This window comes from Pieris brassicae, chromosome 4 (genome assembly GCF_905147105.1).
Source record: "Pieris brassicae chromosome 4, ilPieBrab1.1, whole genome shotgun sequence".
Lineage (NCBI taxonomy): Eukaryota > Metazoa > Arthropoda > Insecta > Lepidoptera > Pieridae > Pieris > Pieris brassicae.
Window position 1 is genome coordinate 13,363,506 of NC_059668.1, and position 20,702 is coordinate 13,384,207.

General features: G+C 32.6%; 1 protein-coding gene across 2 annotated transcripts in view; it reads right to left on the reverse strand.

The window, feature by feature from the left end:
- The window catches only part of LOC123708849 (protein O-mannosyl-transferase TMTC1-like), an 89,950-nt gene that overhangs the window by 19,412 nt on the left and 49,836 nt on the right, over nt 1-20,702 (reverse strand). For both annotated transcript variants that reach the window (XM_045659783.1, XM_045659784.1), the window contains exons 4-5: nt 16,084-17,044; nt 3,129-3,243 (exon numbers count right to left, since the gene is read on the reverse strand). In XM_045659783.1, coding sequence (XP_045515739.1) covers nt 3,129-3,243; nt 16,084-17,044 — 1,076 coding nt within the window. The remainder of the gene's footprint in view (nt 1-3,128; nt 3,244-16,083; nt 17,045-20,702) is intronic.

Here is a 20,702-nt window from a genome sequence, read left to right on the forward strand (position 1 = left end):
TCGTTTTACAAATCTTTGCATAAAAAACCACTTAAAAACTATTTAAAGAATATGAATAAATTAAGAAACGTCACGTAGCTTTCATTTCCCCCAATTAAGTCGACATTTCACGTGGAATATTAGCAGGCATTTTTGGATAAATCATGAGGCATCAAAGCTTAAGAAAAAAGTTTACGCTTTCAGTAATTAACTTGTATGGGTTGACGTTAATTTGTGAAACTGTACGGAAACCCGACGCTTAGGTGGTGTAGTCGAGAGGAGCGTTCCCGATTAATTCAAGTATTCGAAGCTTCAGTGAATTAATGGGACAGTCTGTGTGTGCCTATTGATTTTGTGTCGCTATAGAAATCTATTATTATGTTCCAATTTATTATAGCGTTTCATAAACAAACGAGACAAAGCGCTGAAGTTTACGTTATTGGCTTTGTATATTGTTGATAAATTAACAAGATTTATTGGAAATAATTTTCATATTGCCAAGCATTTTACAATAGGTGTTCCTATTTATGGTACGTAAGGAAAACTTTATTTAGGTGAATATTTGTTATGGCTTCGAAATCGTTAATTAATCCTGAAATAGGTCCTTTATCATAATGTAATAGTAAGATACACGTTTTTAAGCCGATGCGATTCAAAGCAAAAAAGCATGAATATTTTATTTTAATGCTATTTCGTACTTAAGACCGTACATGTGTCGAAGCCTAAATAGACTACTTAATTTGGCCATTAATACGGTTACAATTGAAAATTAACAAAATATGACATGTAAATTTAGAACCTGTCATTTTTATATCATTGTTCATTGTGTTTTCTCATTTGGGCGCCAATACTTTGTACAAAATTTTGCGATATTAAAATGGAATGTGGACGTAAAGAGAACCGAATCGCTGTGATGTTACACAAAGTAGGTATGGAGCCAAATGCAATTTTTAAAACTCTTAATACGCTTGGTATTAGTAAAATGTTTATGTACCGGGCTATTAATAAGTACAACGAGATCTCCTCTATTTGTGATAGAAAAATATCTGGCCGTCCACGTAGTAGTCGCACAAAAACGTGGTCAAAGCAGTAAGGGAAAGAATTCAAAGAAAGCAAAAAAAATATCTCAGGAGATGAAGATAAGATCTAGATAATACCGTAACATAGTCACGTATTTTAAAAGATGACATAGAACTTAGTAGCCTATAAGAGGCGTTCTAGTCATTTCTTAACTGATATTTAAAAATAATGGGTTGGTAAAACCGCAGCAACTACTGACGCGGTACGTAAAGGGAGGTCACAGAAAACATCACACGCGTTACATTATTTCGTTACGCGCCAACTTTTTCTTGTACCTACCACGGTTGATTCGAAGAGATTCGAAGCCATTAATAACAAAAATATATAATAAGGATTACAATGATAGTAATAATTCTATTACAATTAATGAAATTCTGTAATAATCTTGGTAGTAATAAGGTAAAATGAAATAATTGTATTCATGTCTATGATAATAAAAGCCTTTTGTTAAACTTTATCTAATTCAACTTTATTTAACCAATGTCTCTAAAGTTGCATATAGTAGATCATTTTTCGAAAAAGCAGTTACACTTCTTACGTGTGTACGCACACATTCTTTTTACTTTATTTTAGTAGTTATGGCTAGACTAGGTATATTTACTCAAACTTTGTCCAATAATATTAGCGACTCATCCATATATCCTCTACATAATACGTCTAAAAGTCCTTTTACTATGCGTGTATTTCGTTTGCCAACTAATAAAACATAAATAATATATGCCTTTGCGATGTTGGTAGCCCTAATAAAGATCGAACCATTCACCTTCTAGTTCCCTTGGGAGGCAGCAACATTACTTTACCTAACTAAACTTGGAAACCTTTTAAACTTTTCCACTTGTACTTAGATTACAATAAATAAAATTCCCCAAAACACACGTTTTGTTTTACTTTACAATAATAATAATCAATGGCGCTACAACCTTTTTAGGTCTGGGTCTCAGATTTCTGTATCTGTTTCATGATCATTTGTTAATTGAATATGCAAGTAGGTGATCGTAGTCTTCTGTGCCTGACGCACGCCTTCGACTTTTTGGGTCTAAGGCAAGCCGGTTTCGTCACGATGTTTTCCTTCACCGTTCCAGCGAATGTTAAATGCGCACATAGAAAGAAAATCCATTGGTGTACCGTAGCCGGGGATCGAACTTACGACCTCAAGGATGAGAGTCGCACGCTGAAACCACTAGGCCAACACTGCTCTTTTACTTTACAATACCATTGAATATTTGATACTTATTATAAACTTAATATTATATTATTGACTATACCTGAGATTACAGATTAATCTAATACGTTTTTGTTGTTACTTTAAAGCAGAACCCTTATAGGCGTTTTGTTTAAATTGAATGGATTAAATATTACCTAGACTTTAGTTCGAACACGAGAAATTTTTAACACTGACTGGAACACCGATAAATATTAAAAATTACTACGCTACAACGACAACAGAAATTGAGTTCTTGACTCATTAATATAACATATAATATTGTCCGCAATTCATATAAAATAATATAGGGCTGACTATTCTACAGGTACGAACACGAAGGCAGTAAAGCTTTTCTTAACTTTTCTATTTTGATCAGGTAATCAATTGAATTTAGTAAAGCAATTATATTTTTATATGGGTTCTCCTTATAAAAGCTTATTGTTAGCTACTGAGGAGTTTATATAGATGGTCCATGTTCAATATGTATGAAATTAAATTATGATATAAAATACTTGATACTGTATACGTTAATACTGTATACGTAAACGATAATGATATTTTGGGTTATATAAATTTACATTATCGGAATTATTAATGTTTGCGTACTTTAATCAACTTATTAAGCTTCGAAAATGAAGATGTTAATAATTAATGTACCCTACGTGTCTCCTTTAAATCAAACCATGAAAATCAATGGTATCAAAATACACCCGTTATCTTGAGGGAATCAAATTCTTAGATAAAATAAATTATTACCATACTGTTTAGCGGGGGTAGGTAAACTAGGCTTACAATTTAACCTCAATAGTAACATTATTAATTAAATATAAGTAAAATTTGTCTATACTACAAACTATATACTCACAAGTTATAATGTACATCGGCCATGTTTGGTCTGTATTTTAAAGCTCTCTCGAACGCTGCCTCGGCCTCCACGACTCTCCCTTGTGTAGACAAAACGCTGCCGAGATTGCCGTACGCTGTAAACATACTACAATTTACTATCGCATTTTAAGTAAATAACCAATGCTAATTTATACTACTTTTATTTGATATAAAACCGATCTATGTAGATCAGCGACTAACTTTAAGAGTCAAAATAAAACCTAACCAACCAAAGAGGTTTCCTAGTACTACATAAAAAAACATTTGTCACTTATGATATTATTTAATTGCCCAATTGTGAAGAAATAATATAGATATAGTATATCTAAGACAGGGTTGCGGCTACAGTGTGCGACTCTCATCCTTGAGGTCGTGGGTTCGATCCCCGGTTCCAATGGACTATCTGTCTATGTGCGCATTTAACATCCGCTCGAACGGTGAAGGACAATCGCGAGGAAACCAGCTTGCCTTAGACCCAAAAAGTCGAAGGCGTGTGTCAGGCAGGACGCTTGTCACCTACTTCCATATTAGATTGACAAGAGATCATAAAACATGTACAAAAATCTGAGGCCCAGACGTAAAAAGGTTGATTTTTTTATAATGCATCTAAATATAGTAAATAGGTAATTCTATTATAATAATTTTACTAGTTGTTTTGTTACATAACCCTAGAATGTACACGCGATATATATAACTGATTATTTTATAGCCTGAAACAATTTTATTGCTCCCAAAGCCTGGGTTATACGCCTTGTTTTAATACCGTTTATAATAGAAATCACAATCAAATGATTAATCTACACAATACTAATAACATCCATTTAAAGCAATTGATTTAGTTATTTTTAAAAGGTGACGAGGAATTTTATATACCAAAACAATAAGGTATTCGAAAATAAACCTGAAATAAAAAATCCGATGCAATTTAACTGCAATAATTATAAAGGTTTTTTAACTCAAACAAAATCTATCAGAAAGAGATATTGTAAGTACGAAAGCGTAAGCTTTTAGCGCTTTAAGCTTAGTACAGTTAGTAATACAACTACCAAAAATGAAGTAAGAATCTACCGATTTTAACGTAAATTGCCCTGACCTGCTTCTGAGACGCCGATTACTACTGTTACATAATGGGCACGGTGTTGCCAATTTCAACTTCATTAGAAATAGATTAAGTTTTAACCATAGACTAGAACAAGCATAGCACTGACAGTAAATGATTGCCGAATAATGATACCATATAATTGTAATTACATATAGAATGAAACAGCTCCACAGAATGCTGATTTTCGTGGAAAAAGCTTTATATGAGAAATGTTTAGTCTTTATCTATCATGTTTTCTGTGGCATGTGACCGTCTAGTTCAGTGTTTCCAAATTACATATGTGGGCATAAATATAAATAATGTTTAATGTGAAAAATTTTGTTGTTCACTAAAGGAACTTAAATGATAGGTTTTAGTAAGAAATTACTAGGGAATTGTTAGCGAATTACACAGCAATTTTTCTAATTCAAATCAAATTTTCAAAATAGATAATGTACAACTAAAACTTAATAATAATTACCCGGCCCGACGTTGAAAAACATTGGTTTAGTTTATATTTTTCATAGACACAACTTCACACAGCTTATATGTATTTCCATGGCAATGGCGTTACTGTCAGTTGCCATTGTCACAGCTTATAAATTAGCAGAGTCAAAGTCAAATCATTTAAAAACCATTAATACTAGTAATTTATTTGATTTGCCAATATCCTTGTTCTATAACGACTATTCAACGGTCGATAGTAATTGTGATTATTTATTAATTTATCACTTTAAACTTTCAAACCTAAAGACATAATAAATTTGACATTTGACACTGGTTCCTTCTGCCACTGCCATTCAACTGCGTAGACGGGTCAGTTTCGGTAGTGGAATAAGTACAGGAAGTATCACAGAAGTTGTTGTATATACACAAAATAATATCTAAACCGCGCAAATACTTTTATCCGAAGAAAAAACCCGTAAGAGTTTTACAAAAGTGTTTTACTGTTATCTGTATTTTTTTTAATACCGTTGCATCCAAATTTATATATTTATTAAATGGTTTGTTCAACTGTTAACTCTTAGTAAACTACTGTAGATATCATTAAAACTTGTTTGTGACTAAACATAATAAATACGTAGGTTGTAACCTATGTATACAAAAAAAGTGAAGTTGTTGGCAAGTTATGAATGTCCAAAAATTATAACTCATATATTCTAGTACTAAAATAATCGCTTGATCTATTATAAGCGCTATCACAAGCCTTAATCTTTTCATCACGCAAGAAAACACGTTTCCGAGGCAGTAATTTCCGTTGCATTTTGCATTCGTGATTGACATGAAATGAAAATAACAAATAAACGATATTAACCTCGGCTAATGAAGACCAATTATTGGTTTTGGCTTTATGAAACATTTGAATGTTTTTTAGTATTTTACAATAATGTTACGTATATGGAGGACGCGAAACGCATTAGAATTGTAGAAACAATTTGAATAGTAGTATATTTTGATTATTAATTTGGTTACATTTTGATATTTATTTGGCAAAATGTCGACGAAAGTTTAAATTTATGTATTTTTTTAAACTTTTATATTTATCTTTGAATACGTTATTTTAAAGTTCTGAATACAATAACTTGATTATATCAATTGATATGTTATATTGATCTGTATCTCTATGTACTAATTTAAGTCTTGAAACACGTGGCAGACATATTATGGCAGTTTTAATTATCATTTTGGTAGGTGATATTTGCATGAGAATAGAATTGAGAGACGCACGCCACAACCACACAGTTGTTTGCGTTCAATAAGATATTTAAAATAAAAAAAGAATCTAAATACTCGTATTAGTTGCGCTCCGACCTTTTAGGTCTAGGCCTTAGATTTATATATCTATTTCGTGATCATGTTTTTTCTAATAGGCCAGTAGAACAGCCATAACACGCCGTCAACTTTATGAGTCTAAGATATGCCGGTTTTTCCACGATGTTTTCACCCTTTACACCGAGTCATAAATGCGCATTTAGATAGAACATCCATTTGTACATTGGTGCACCAAGGATGAGAGCTCCAAATTGAATCCACTAGGCCAAAAAACAGAAAAGTTTATGGTGCTACAACTTTTTCAGGTCTAGGCCTTAGATTTCTGTATGTGTTTCATGATCATTTGTTAATCTAATAGGCAAGTAGGTGATCAGTTTTCTGTACCTGACGCACGCGTCGACATTTGGGTCTTAGGCAAGCCGGTTTCCTCACGATATACTCCTTCACCGGTCAAGCGTATGTTAAATGCGCACATAGAAAGAAAGTGACAGTGCACAGCCAGGGATCGAACCTACGACCTCAGGGATGAGAGTAGCACGCTGAAGCCACTAGGCCAAAGCTCCTCAATAAATAATGATTGCCAAGAGAACCTTCAAAGCAACTAAGAAACAATCTCTTATTACACAACATATGTGTAACGAATTATTAAATTCAATTAACTTTATCGTAATTGGACACAATACCGCGAATAATCACTAAATACATCGCAAAAGCTGGCAACGTTTTTAATGAATCAATTTCCGCAAACAGGCCAATGAAAGTGCAGCGTTAAGCCTAGCATGGCCTACTTAATAAGGACGTCAATGCAAATTCATTACCCAAACATCGGATAGAGGCCTCCACTCGCCCCGCTAATCTGATGCCTCCCGTCATCTGATATCAAATGCCAAGCCCATCCCTATTCATGAACTAGGATTTCGTTTAACGTCTAGTCCCCAAATTCATTTAATATTCTACAGTCCATTAAGAAAACTATTAGGTAATTTAAATGTTACTTTAGTCAATTTGATGTGAATAATTGGGAAACTCCGGGAAATTCAAATTTGTAAGTGTGACTACATTTTATAATTACTAACAATTGGTTAAATTAAACTGTAAAGCGAATGTATGTAATTAATAGTGAGTTTCATAGAATTGAAATTTGCATGTCAACCTTTCAGCATATCTACTTATTTAATTAGTAATAGTAGATTTTTATAGTAATTATAGGTTAGTAGCAGCGATGACTTAATTAAATAAAGATTTTGTTAAAAATATTTTATACAAAAATTATAAAGCCTAATCTATTTGAAATAAAGTTATCTAATGGCCTAAATTGTTTGTAAAGAATTAATCACAAAATTATAAAATCTTATTAAATTTCAAACAAGCCCCGATGTAAATTATTTCGTCTAGTATGAAAGTATTGCCAAGCGTAAAATATAGAAAGTAAATATTGGTAAAATAATTAAGAACGTTTAATAAAAAGTAAACCACAATTTGACGAACATTTTAACATAACTGAAATTCTTTCAGGACACAAAGAATATGAGGTATAAGATATGAATACATAACATAAAGAATATGAGATATAGTACAATATGTATTACTATTATACAAATGAAATCATCAAACCAATTAAAAGTAACAGCCTCATTGTCCGTTGATATTTCATGTAATGTTTAATTACATGATGATAGTCTCTAATTACGGATTGTCATTTGATTGCTAAAGTGCCGCTATAATAGGTTTTATTGTCAGAAACATATTAAAAACCGTGCTCACATAACACTATAAGTATTTAATATTTTTGTCTTTATCATTCCTGTTGAACAAACTAAACATTCTTTCTCTATTTTAGACAAAGTACCGTATACATAACCCGGTATCTATATAATTATTTATTTTTTAGTAATTTTACTGGTAATATACATATTATAAAACAAAACACTTAGACAATATACAAAGCCAAAACAGATTACAAATATAAACAATATATATGAAACAGAAAACATAAGTAAGTACATTAATAGACAAAAAAATAAAAATAAATAAAGAAAACTGATATTTTACATTAAACAAACGACAGTAAAAACTTGATATTTAAAACAAAGAAAAAAGTGCATTGGTACTGCTAAACAAAGTCAGTCTTCCCGCCCCTTCAAATATTTCCTCCTTATTTGGTGATTCCACTTCACTCGATATCGTCATACTTAGTGTCATGTTTAGATAATACCCGAAACATTGGCGAATTATGCAGGTAACTGCGTATTCGTACACAGGTGTAAATTCCTATATAGTCGACACATTTAACTTCGAAAGACGTGTATGTGATCTATATGTACCCTTATGTAGTATATACAGTACACACACACGGTCGAGTTGTGGGCATGAATACGGTCCATTGATGTAGCAATTCGATGCGATCACATTTATCACGTCACTGACTGCGAATATTATACCTTTAGGGCTTAATGACAGTTATGTGAACCCACGGCTGAGTAGTGTATAGGTAGGAAAGTAATTTTGATACGAATACGTGGAATTAAAATTAAGAAAAGAATTTACAAAAAGTATTCGACAAATTAGTCATGTGGCACTATAATTATCAACGCTTTACACACTTCTTCCTATAGTGCCTATCTTCTTTTTAATATTGCCGATCATGATGACTACTTATGCCACGCTTTTGTACAATAACTTGGTGTTTTGCCCATACCATTGCCGAAGATTCTTTAACTAAGACATGAAACGGTCAGGTCTCCTTCTACCACTTTGAATAATTAGTTGAAGGAAATTGTATTTTTGGTATGCCTATGCCGTGTCCGAAATATTGAAGTTTCTCTTTTCAAAACCGCCATAAAATCTTCTTTGTTCTTCTGAACTCTGTCTAGCACGGTTGTATTTTGTATGAGATAGATGGAGCAATTATTTATAACATTTATGTAATATAAAAAGACCCAGTCCAGTCGTATATACTTGGCCCTAGTAGATTCGTTATCACTAAGCAAGTCACATACACGTATTAGCAGAACAGCCTTCTAACGTGTTAACTAAGTTAATCTCAGTAAAGTCTCTGACTGCGGCCGATAGACCTGATAAGAGGGTTCTCTGATTTTATCTACGACTATGAAAGCTCTTAAAACTTTCTCTTTTATACTGAGCTTTTTTATTATTTTCTGTGAAGATAATAAATATCCTTTTAACCTATATTAATGTTATAAGAAAATGTAGGGCATGGAGCACATATTTTATTTTTTTGAACTTTTATATCAAACTGACAGTCGTATTACAGACTTGTCTAATAACGGACTAAGTAAAAGGTAAACTTATTAAAAAATAATGAATGTGGTAACGGTATGTGGTACGTTTCAAAAAACACATAGTAACCTGGTAACAAACACGATCTTCCATCCCAGGTTTACATTAATCAACAGTGCATTTCTAACATACTTAAAATACTCAGTGTATTGACTCTTAGAACAGCCGTAATCTTTTTTTGCTACTTTAACTTAGTAGAGGATGAAGGATGGTGTACTGTTCCTCTAACTTAAAAGAACAAGAGAAGGGTCCTCCGCTCCAACCACTAAATGGGGGCCACAAGACCCCAGTGGCTAATGTCAAGAAGTTGTTTGAAAGTTCAGCGGTCGGAAACACTTTGATAGCGGCGATTCAGGATTTGACATCATCGCACTGGTCGTAGCCACATATTATAGGTGTCGCTACAAAGTTATAAATAAAATTTGTAGAGGCAACAACTGTTATTTTCTTTTTTCAAGACTTTAATAATATGAAAAGGTACTTTAATATCTAATTACTGACTTGTTTTCAATTAATTTTGAGACCATTATAGCTCAGGGACGTCGTTAATTATTCATGGGTAAAATAGTGATATCAGTATACCTAGTTGAAGAAACATTTTATATAAACTGAAAAATAATAGTATGCACTGAAAGGTTTTTTTAAATTAAAAATGTTTTGCAGGACATAAATTGCTAGGTTTTTTGTAACCGGAGCTAATTCAAATCAAAGCAATTTTCCGATGTTGATTGAAAGGCAGTATTTGAATATAAATTTACAGTCGTTATTACATTTCTATTACTTAAACGGCTTACTTGACCTACATTTTGAACTTGAGGGATTTAATTACAGAAATAAGAAATTATTTTTCTATAGTGCTGAGATATTTAAGCTTTCTAAGATGTTAATCAAATAAAATGTATTCAATTACTGTAAAAGCTGACTCTCAGAGATTAGAACCCCGGCTGTGCGTCATTGGAGTTTCTATAAGAAGGTTTAACACTCGCTTGTAGGGTGAAAGAAAATATCGTGAGTAAACCGGCATGCCTTAGACCATGCTGTCAACGATTTGTGAAAGGTACATAAGGCTGACGATTTACTTGTCAATTAGAAACAACAAATAATCACGTAACAAATACAAAAAGTCACAGGCCCAGACCTGAAGACGTCATTGTCTACAAATAAACGATAAAAATAAAACTCAGACATAAATGAAAGTTGGATACAAGAGGCCTTATAAGCTTCAAGTTAAAATACTGAGCATTGTATTGATCAAGTTTAATTAATGTTAGAAAAAGTTAGCTTTTTGAAACGTACACTAGTCCAAAATTTCCAAAATTATTATAATATGTATTAACTAAATTATGTATTTAGGACTTCGCATGAGACTGATATTTGTTTCTATTGAGATTAATAATATATATATTGGATAGTTGATAGAATTTATATGTGGACAAAGACAATACAATAAAATATTTACATTTATTTGTTACGTTTAATAAAACTATAAAATTTTCAAATTATGTCATAGTTATTGCATATTTATTTAATATCATAAACTATATAAATAATTGTAGACTAAGACATGCGTTATACCGTCCATTTAAAAGTTATAATTTTTAAGCGGTACTCTGCTAATTGTCAACATGGTAGAACGACCCTCAAACGAAGTAGATTCACCTCTTAAGTGCCATCAACTACGGACGTGACTTATGAAGTCTCTACTCCGCGATTACGAGTGTTTATTAACATACTCAACCGGTTGGGTACTAAAAATGTTATATCTTTACAAAATATTAGAATTTAAATTATTTATACGTACGATATGGTACTATTTTTTGTTAGTCATACCGCTAAGTCGCAATCTGAAATCTTACCATGATGTGTCATTGCTCATTTATTTATTGCAACGTTTTTATTGACGTAAATATAAAAAAAAATATGTTACAAATATCTCTTTCAGTTACAATAAAGAGTTATAATGTTATTAAATATTTTCATAGCGTAGTCGTAGGAATTACATTATACTTTCTAAGCGCGCGTACATTTTAATGATATTTTGTGGTGGCAACCTGCTTTCCGACATTCGGATTGAAATACTTGAGAGTACCATAATTTAGCGCACGTCGTGTTCACATAATGAATATTTATCTAGTACATACGTATATCAACGGGTTGACGAAATGGTTTGATCGTGCCTCATCCCTGAGATTTGAACCCCAGCCGTGTGATAGACTTTTCTTTCGTGTGAGTTACCGATTTTCCTATTAAGGTCTCATAAATGATCACAGAGAAACAGAAATGTGAGGCCAATACCAAGTACTGTTTTTTTTTATATGTATAAATATTTTAAGATGTTGTTTAAAAACTTGGAGTTACTCAAATTATGTATTTTATAAAATAAATAATATAAATTGTATTTATTGTACAATTTATTATATCTGAATTAATATCAATTTTAAATAGAAAAATAAGCTTTAAGCTTTTTTATATAATTTTTTGGTCAAAAATGTAATGTCCAAAAATTAAAACTGCATCAGAGACTCGTCTTTGATATAGAAAAAGAAAAAGAATAATGTGAAACCATTATTCAGTTTCATATTTTATTAAAAAAAGTACTGGAAATATTATATACGGGTGTAAATTGGTAACTTAGAATATTTCATAAACGCTATCTAGATGTTTACATTAACAGCTGTCGAGTTATTTCCACAAAGTGCAGATGTCAAATACATGCATATATGTGAGTTTATGTTGTTAGCAAATAGTAGATGGTGAAGAAAACTGTGGAAGAATCAAGTTCAATAACAATATAGCATGTTACATTATTTCATGTCCTTGTATTTATAGCGAACGTATTACTACATGAGTTTAAACCTGCATGTAAAATGTACGAAACATATATTTGTGTGTGTATGCCATTATATGCATATCACTAAAACATACAGGATATATTTTGGTACCATATAAAGGGGCAATAATTGTTACTTAAGTAACAATAGTCTATATTTAGATGGTATTTTGTATTATTTTGTAAATTCGACAAGCCACAATCGAAACTTTCTACGTAGTCAATCATCCTTATGTCAATAATTATTAAATTATTATTCCGACAGGGCGATCCATTATAATTACATTTCAATCTAGGTAATTGCGACTGAATTATACGATATATATCGAAAGGCTCTCGATTTCGTTATTTAACTTTTCCATTATCGGGTAACTTTGGTAGTTAAAATAAATTACCGAAAATTGTTCGTGTTCAGTTACCGTGTAATTTTGAATTTTATACGTGAATCGATCGTTCTAATTCAATATGTTCATAAAATAAACGAGGTTACAGAGAAATTCTTTAAGCTCGTAAAGGCTAGCTGAATCCAATTTATCTGAGCGGGTTCGAAACAAGCCAATCACAAGCCCTTAGAACAGGAAATGCGATCTAATCAGTACAGCCTCTATCGAATATACCTTTCCAACTGATAACAGCCATCGAACAGGCAAAGCCGTGAGATTAACACTAACGTAGCCAAGTAATTGAAAATTCGAATGCGATAGCAACATAGTCCTGTTTATAGGTAAACGGTAAATTGTCACGCTTTGTTCGTGTTATTGGAATCTAAATCATTGAATACATTTACATATTGATTTAAATTGTGTTATGTGGTCGGCTATAGTTTCCCTTTACTTATTAGATCATCAAACAGTATTAAATGAGACCCTCGTTTTTGTGATATTAGTGTGAACTTGGATGCACTAATTTGTTCTAATTTTAAAACGAAGGAAACCGGAGTGTAGACTAACAGTCGGCGTCAGGCATATCAAAGGAACAAGGATGAAAGGCCAAGACCTATACAAGATGAAGGATGTATTTCTGGGTTTTTATAAGTATTATTCTCCGTGTATGGATTTTCCTATATTTAGAGTTAGTTGTTGAGTTATCAAGGGTAAAAAAATATTATGTGTTATTAGAAACATTATAATTTAAAGTGCTACTTACAATATATATATATAGTATATGTATATAGTATATATATATATATATACTATACTTCTTAAACTGTTTAACCATTATTTATACATTTATAATTTCAAGTAAGGAGTTAGTTCAATATTTTAGTATCTGAATGAAATCATTATAGGCTCATCAAAAAATAACGAAAAACTAGTTACACGTTAATTCAATTCAACACGTAACTTACTCTAATGAAAATGGTTGGTATAGTTTGGTAGACTGTAAGTGCGTGCTCCTATTTCACCATGCCTCCTGCTGATGTCATGTGGAACATGGTGTGATGGTTGCAGCTCCTTACAAACGTTGTGTAATACAAAAAAAAACTTGGCGATTAAAAAGAATGGCGGAGAGTTTATTGCACGTTCTTCTCTTCCGTTCTACGCCCTTGATTTGAGAACTGGCAGTAAATTTAAAAATTAGAAGCATTTAATGTATATTTATTTTTTATTGACGTTCGTAAGTGTACATTGTGTTACCTATATGAATAAATGACTTTTGGCTTTTTAGACTATGTAGGAAACTCGTACTCTGCGCCTCTCGACTCTCCAAAATCAAAATGTCGAGGTTCTTATGTAAGAAGCAAGTGATTGTCTTTTGTTAAAAAAGCTTTTACACATTAAGAAAAACACTTTTGAACGGTTTAAAGCTATGTATTATTATTAAAACTTATAGTTATTTACATAATTCTAAATTTTTTCCGACGTTTCGCGTGCTTTTCAGCGTGCGTGGTCACCGTGACCACCGTGAGTGTTTTTCTTAAGCAAGTGATTTTTAAACGGGATTTTGAATAAGTTTCTATTGTTGTATTCGAAACAGAATAATTGATAATTGAAACCTAGTACATTTTATTGTTTGTATTGTTATTTTCTTCTAAATTGAAAAACGGAAAGTAATGCAGTTTGTCATTCTAGCTTATTTATATCTTGTGGATTGTAAATTTTAAAACTATTAAGCAACCGAAATAGCTTTTCTTTTATACACCGTGTTACAAGTTATTGAGCTCAAGCGAGAAGTTATTTTGGGCGTAATAAATAATTAATCAGTCATCCGTCCAAAAACAATTCATAAATTGAAGTAGATATAAACAAGGACTATCGTAGAAACTTCTCGCTTTGCACAAAGTTACGCGAACTTGTGTCAGCTGGGCGCGCCCGGGAGTCTTACATGCATGTTTAAAGCACCAGGCAAAGGTCAAGAGTCCAACTAAGGCAGCGAGTGAATACATAATAAGCTCCCTAGTACTCGGTAGCCCCTGACAGCCTCTTTTCTAACTTTGACGAACTAACGTGGCGTGGACAGGTACTTTGTAGTTGTCTCTCAAATAAATTAATTACGTCTCAAAACTAAGCAGTAACAAGGGAGCGAGCGCCTCGAATATACTTTTGAGAAAGGCATAAAATGAATGCTCCGCTTTCAACAAGTTTAAGTTATAGAGTAAATTAATGATAAATTGGGTCAACGATATTCCACAAATATTTAACTAGATTGCGTTAGGTTACAAGTTTTTTAGGTTGACGATGTTTTTGATTTTAGGCTCAGCTACGAATTATAGTATTGTCTTTTGTTAAAATAGCTTTTACACATTAAGAGAAACGCTTTTTGAATGGATTAAAGCTATGTATTATTATTAAAACTTATAATTATTTACACAATTCTAAATTTTAAATTTTGTACCGATGTTTGTGCGATGAGCGTGTGTGACGCTGAAAAGCACGCGAAACGTCACGGTGACTGAAGACAAAAGGTGGTAAATGTTAAAACTATCACAGCTGCAGAGAAAGTTGTTTTATCTGTATATTATTGCCCCGAAGTTGATATCGACTAAAAGATGACGGGTTTTTGCAAAAATGACTCACGGTGTTCTCTGTTTACGCGGATTGTTTGTCTTCGGGTTTTAATTTGGATATTATTGGATCCCAGGTGTTTGATAATTTTAGGCCGTCTTCTCTATTGAAATTGGGGTGTTTTTTTATTTCAATGGCTTCGCGTACCAATCTTGGGAAGAATCTTTTTTCTTTCGCAAGTACTTTCGGTTGGTCAAACCGTATGTAATGATTAGGCCTATCTAGTGTGTGTTCACACACTGCTGATTTTGTGTGTCGTCTATGTCTTATGTCTGCAATGTGCTCTTTGTCTGCTGGACATATTGCGTTTATTTTGCCCTATGTAAGACAGGCCACAGTCGCAATCCAGTTTGTATATACCTGCATCTTGCAACGGGGTGTTACTTTAGAATTGTGTAAATAATTATAAGTTTTAATAATAATACAAAGCTTTAATCCGTTCAAAAAGTGTTTTTCTTAATAGGAATTATATTCAAATTTATGCACAAGTGTGATGCTCTAGGTAATATTATTAACGAACTTCCTGTATAGGTTTATAGCAGTAATGTGGTAAATTGCATTAAACTTACAACAATTTGGTCCGTGGGGTACTAGAGCTATAAGGCTTTTTAAGGAAGTAGCTACAGGAGACCGAAGAGTTGGCAGCTACGTCGAAGAAAGAATTAGTCTAGCTATTCAAAGGGGCAACGCTGCTTTCAGAACCTTGCCTAAACGTCCTTTTAATAACATATTTTAGTTTATTATATTTTTAAGGGTTTTAGTTTTAGATTCAAAGAATGTTATTTTTAAGATGCTTAATTAATGTAGTAATACATCTTTAAGCTTATGGCGATAATATTTCGGTACAGGCAGGTTCTTGATAGAGGCATATTAAAACTACTTATTTCTATTGAGCACAATAATCCAGTGTACTAAAACTTGCAAAAAAAAGTTACGATAATCTTACCTTTCGGTGGATTGATGTGTAAAGCGCTTCGAAATAAACTTTCCTCGTCACGCCAGTCCAAATTCCTCCGAAGCGTAGCACCACACATGGCGCATAAAGTCACTAACAAAGTGAACATAAAAATACGGCTTCGCAATTCATTACGACGCCAAGTTCTTGTCAAAGCTCCCGCACCCAGCCCGAGCAATAAGCAAAAACCAACACTGGGAATGTACAAAACACGCTCTGCCACTACGAATCCAACGTAGAAAAGAATATTACTGGCTGGCACGAATGGGAGCACCATAAATGCCGTGAATAACAGCATCGCAATTTGAGGACTGCGGTACGTGTGTTTATGTTGACGCTGCGCCATCGCCTTGCCGAACCCCGTTGGACATACACAGGAGTTGTGCATCATAATATTATTGTTATTGACTGTCCGACATACGTTTGTGTGCTCCTCTGTGAGAGAATGCTTACATCCGTTGCACGGACATAACGATCTTTTCGATGAGGCGTTTTCTTTTTGAGGCATATTGCTCTTTCTTTCGCTACAATATTGTCTCCTGCTAAAGTGCTTGCAATTGTTATTCCATTTTTGCTTAGTCTTTTGTTTCTTATAAAACCTATCTTTCTTTTCTTGTTGCCTTTTTATTTCGCTAGTAAGAACTTTCCATGAAACTTTTGATATCGCCGCGTAGACAATGAGGGAAGAAATATTTCTCGCGTCGAATATTGATGTTATTTTCGGTATCGCATCCATAGACCAATCGAAGCTTAGATGAAAGGGGTATAAAAGGAGAAAAAAATTAAAGACAGGAAGGTATGTGAAGGTATAAAATCTCGTAAAAAAGGAGAGGTCACGGGCCGTGGGGTTGTCGGCCGCGGCGAATCCCGAGGGAGCACCAGCGATTCGCAATCTCCAGTAAAGTAGTGTGAGCCCACCTGTGCTAAGAGCACAGATGCTCCGCCACCGATACTGCAACAAAAACAAACTTACGTTAGCTTATCAATAAGGTGTAAATTTAAGGCCAGTTGCTTAAGAAAGTATAACAAGTGTTTTGTATACTAAATTGCGCGTAAATGTACTCTGATGAGCCAATGTTTAAGATTATACCTACTTAACACAACGATATAAAAGTTTAAAATTTCAATCTACATAAACGATCTTTATTGTAGTCATTCTAATTAATACAAAACTTTATAGATCGATATCTTGAATATCTTGTCCTATGCTAAAACGGTAAGTATTCTTCTAGTGCAACAGTTGTTTAATTATAAAATGTTAGTGTTATGTAGAAATTATTATGTCAAGTACCGTAACAATATCAAATGGAGGAGACTAGCTGCGCACGACACAGAGAAAAATAGTGTGGGCTAGTGCACTTTCTTTTAATCAAAATGTCCTTTTTATTGTGTATAATAAAGATTTTCTTTGTTTTCTTCTCAGAAAGAAAATATTATAAAGATATAAAAAATACAGGGACTTCATGACTATATCTTATTTAAAATTAGATATCAAGTACTACGGCAACAAGGCTTAAATATGCAATAACTTCACGAACATCTAGCAAATTATTTTATCATTTATATTTCCGCTGAGACAAATGATGTATCGATTCCATAAATGTTCTCTTTTGTCTGGCAGTGTGTTATTATGAGGGGTTATAAGAAACACCCAAGATTTGAATGGATGAGTAATAGCCTCAGCGTTGTTTCGGCAAAATTCCCCCAGCCCCAATAACTTGCTCACTTTGTTTCGATTTACAAGGGAGAGAACATTTAAAATTCTAATATAGAACACCTGAATAAGTATGAATAATTTTATACGATAAGGCTTTTCTTGATAAAGACTTGTTACTGGTGTAAAAGAATATTGCTTCTTTATAATATTAATTTAGAAGTTCCTTATTTAAAAACGAATTAAAAGAAATATAAGAATATTTTATTTCTACTTAGAGATGAATGTATTACGAGCCCCGATGCAAAATAGTTCGTCTAGTGTGAAATTTTCTCTGTGAGATTTTTTCTAACTTGATAATTTTTGTATATCTATGTAAAATATAAAGCCGTTCTACTATCACATGTCGCGTTACTTATGTATTTTTTTTAATTATGAACCAATAAACTATTTTAACTTTTTAAATTTATACATATCCTGTTTTAAATTCGAAGAGGTTATACATAAGAACAGTAATAAAACATTGGGTTACATATATACATATAAATACAGACACAAAACGCGACTGAGTGGTTAATGCCCCTGGCGTATGTGGTGGTGCGAGTCAAACAATAATTAATTGTTGTTAGACACAAAGATGCCACACAACATCAAGTAAACGGAGTTATTGATTTAAATGTTTAATACGATAAAAGTGTTAAAGGAAATCATATCTATAGAAGAGCTACTTTAAAAGTAATTTTTCTCGAATGAAATACCTCAAGAATTTCACGCAGCATTAGCCAATTTCCGTACCATAAACTAAAACTTTGTAACATCTCGATAAAATTGATTTAGGTTAACTTGAATCGTCATTTTAAACAGCGTGAAATTGGCTCTGGAAAATATTATTAATACCAAATTCTAATCTATTTGGGGTATTATGAAAGTTATCCCTTAGACAGCGTTCCATTTGCGTCACGCGTTCAGGTTACCCGAAGAATTATCACTAAGCAAAATATTAAAATTCTGATCAACAATACAAGATTTTTTAACAAAAAATTATCTTGGGACAAACAAATCTTTCTACCGTCGGCAGGATGAACACCTTGACTTTTTCTTGTTCCAGTTCTCTAACCTGGAACGTTTAAATGCACGATGTTTGGGGCTGACTGCGAGTCGCGGTCTTTGGAAACTGGTATAATTGAGAGTCAAGACGTGTTCCATGCGCTAGGGCCAGCAATGAACATTCTGAAACTATGGAGACGCGAACGTCTTTTACATTAACTACTGCCTAAAATTAAAAAACCAAATCGAATCCACTCACAAAAAAAACCTACAATTTTTTTTAATTACAACCCTAACAGAAGATATATATATTTTTACACGAATGCCAAAAGTACTTTAATACAAAAATAACTACAATACAGATATTTTGTAATGTAATGCTAAAGTATAGTTCAGTTATACAGCTTAGTTTTGGATTGGTAATTAAAGCGTTAAGAAAACACTGTATGCTTATTCCCTTATTTGCGTAATAGTGAAGTACCGTAGTTGCGGAAACCCCAAGGAAAAGATTTATGAAGGTAAGTACGTCGACCCTAGGGTATAGTAGGTTCTGGGTTCAGGCATTGACATGAATTTATTTGAGGTGAGAGGCTTGTTTGCCTATTTTATGAGTTAATTAAAATTGTGTGAATAATTGTTTGGAGGTAAGTTTTGTTGCTAAGCTCTTGTGTATATTAGGAAATTAGTTATAGTTAAGTAATAAAATGTTGTCTGATTCTAAATATTTACTGAATTAATGAGTTTCGCAAAGTTGATCTTAAGCTAGCTATATCACATTGTGAAATATAGTTGAAAAATTTAAAAAGAAATGTGTGCGTGTACTAGTGTATACACGTAAGAAGTAAAACTTCTTTCTGACCTTATTTTTCGAAAATGATATGCAACTTTACAGAAATTGGTTAAATAAATTTAAATTAGATATAGTTTATCAAAAGGCTTTTGCTAGACATGAATACAAATAAAACAATTATTTCATTTTACCTTATTACTACTAAAATTATTATTGAATTTCATTAATTGTAATAGAAAAATTACAATCATTGTTAACGTTATCATATATTTTTGTAATTAATGCCTTCGAATCTCTTCGAATAAACCGTGGTAGGGACAAGAAGAAGATGGCGCCTAACGGAAAAATGTGACGCGTAACCGAAACATGTCACGGTAAATTTTTTTACAACTCCGATACATAAGTTTCACTTCAATAATAAATAAATAAAAAATAAATATTGTTTTAGAACTACCCACACATAAAATTTGATTACGTCATACCCTATGAATAATAAAAAATATTAGTATAGCTAATAGTTTAAAACGAGTATAATACAATATTACAAACAAGTTATTCCATCTCATAAACCAATTCTTTTAAGATAAAATATTCAGTTTGCATTCAGTTCATAGTATGTACGAGAAAGTAGGTGCCTGCATAAGCTCCACTACATTTTCTTGAATATTTGATGATGACGTGGCATTCTCGCGAGGGAAATGTACTTAAAATCGCACAAATGTTATGTTTATAACTACGAAGGTATTTAGTCATTGTGGAAATTGCCCTCTAACTTTTCCATATAGTTAAGAAGCGGTATATATGCGTTACCAACTAAGGAGTACAAACATCTACACTTGCCCATTAGGAATATCGCAATTTTTGGCGCTGTTTATTAATGCTTGTAGACTAGGATTGTATTTAAAAACTTTAACATTTGAAACTAGTTAAAATCTATCAAATCATTCTGCTGTGAAGTAAAGACTTACATGGTTAAATTATAGACTAATTGTACACTTATTTGAAGTTGGACAAACACCTGGGATAAATCGAGCAATAATGTACAAGGACGGAAATAGGTCAATCATCTAATCCGACTCAGGTGAAGGTTTAAGACTTCTCAACGTCACGACTGTAACA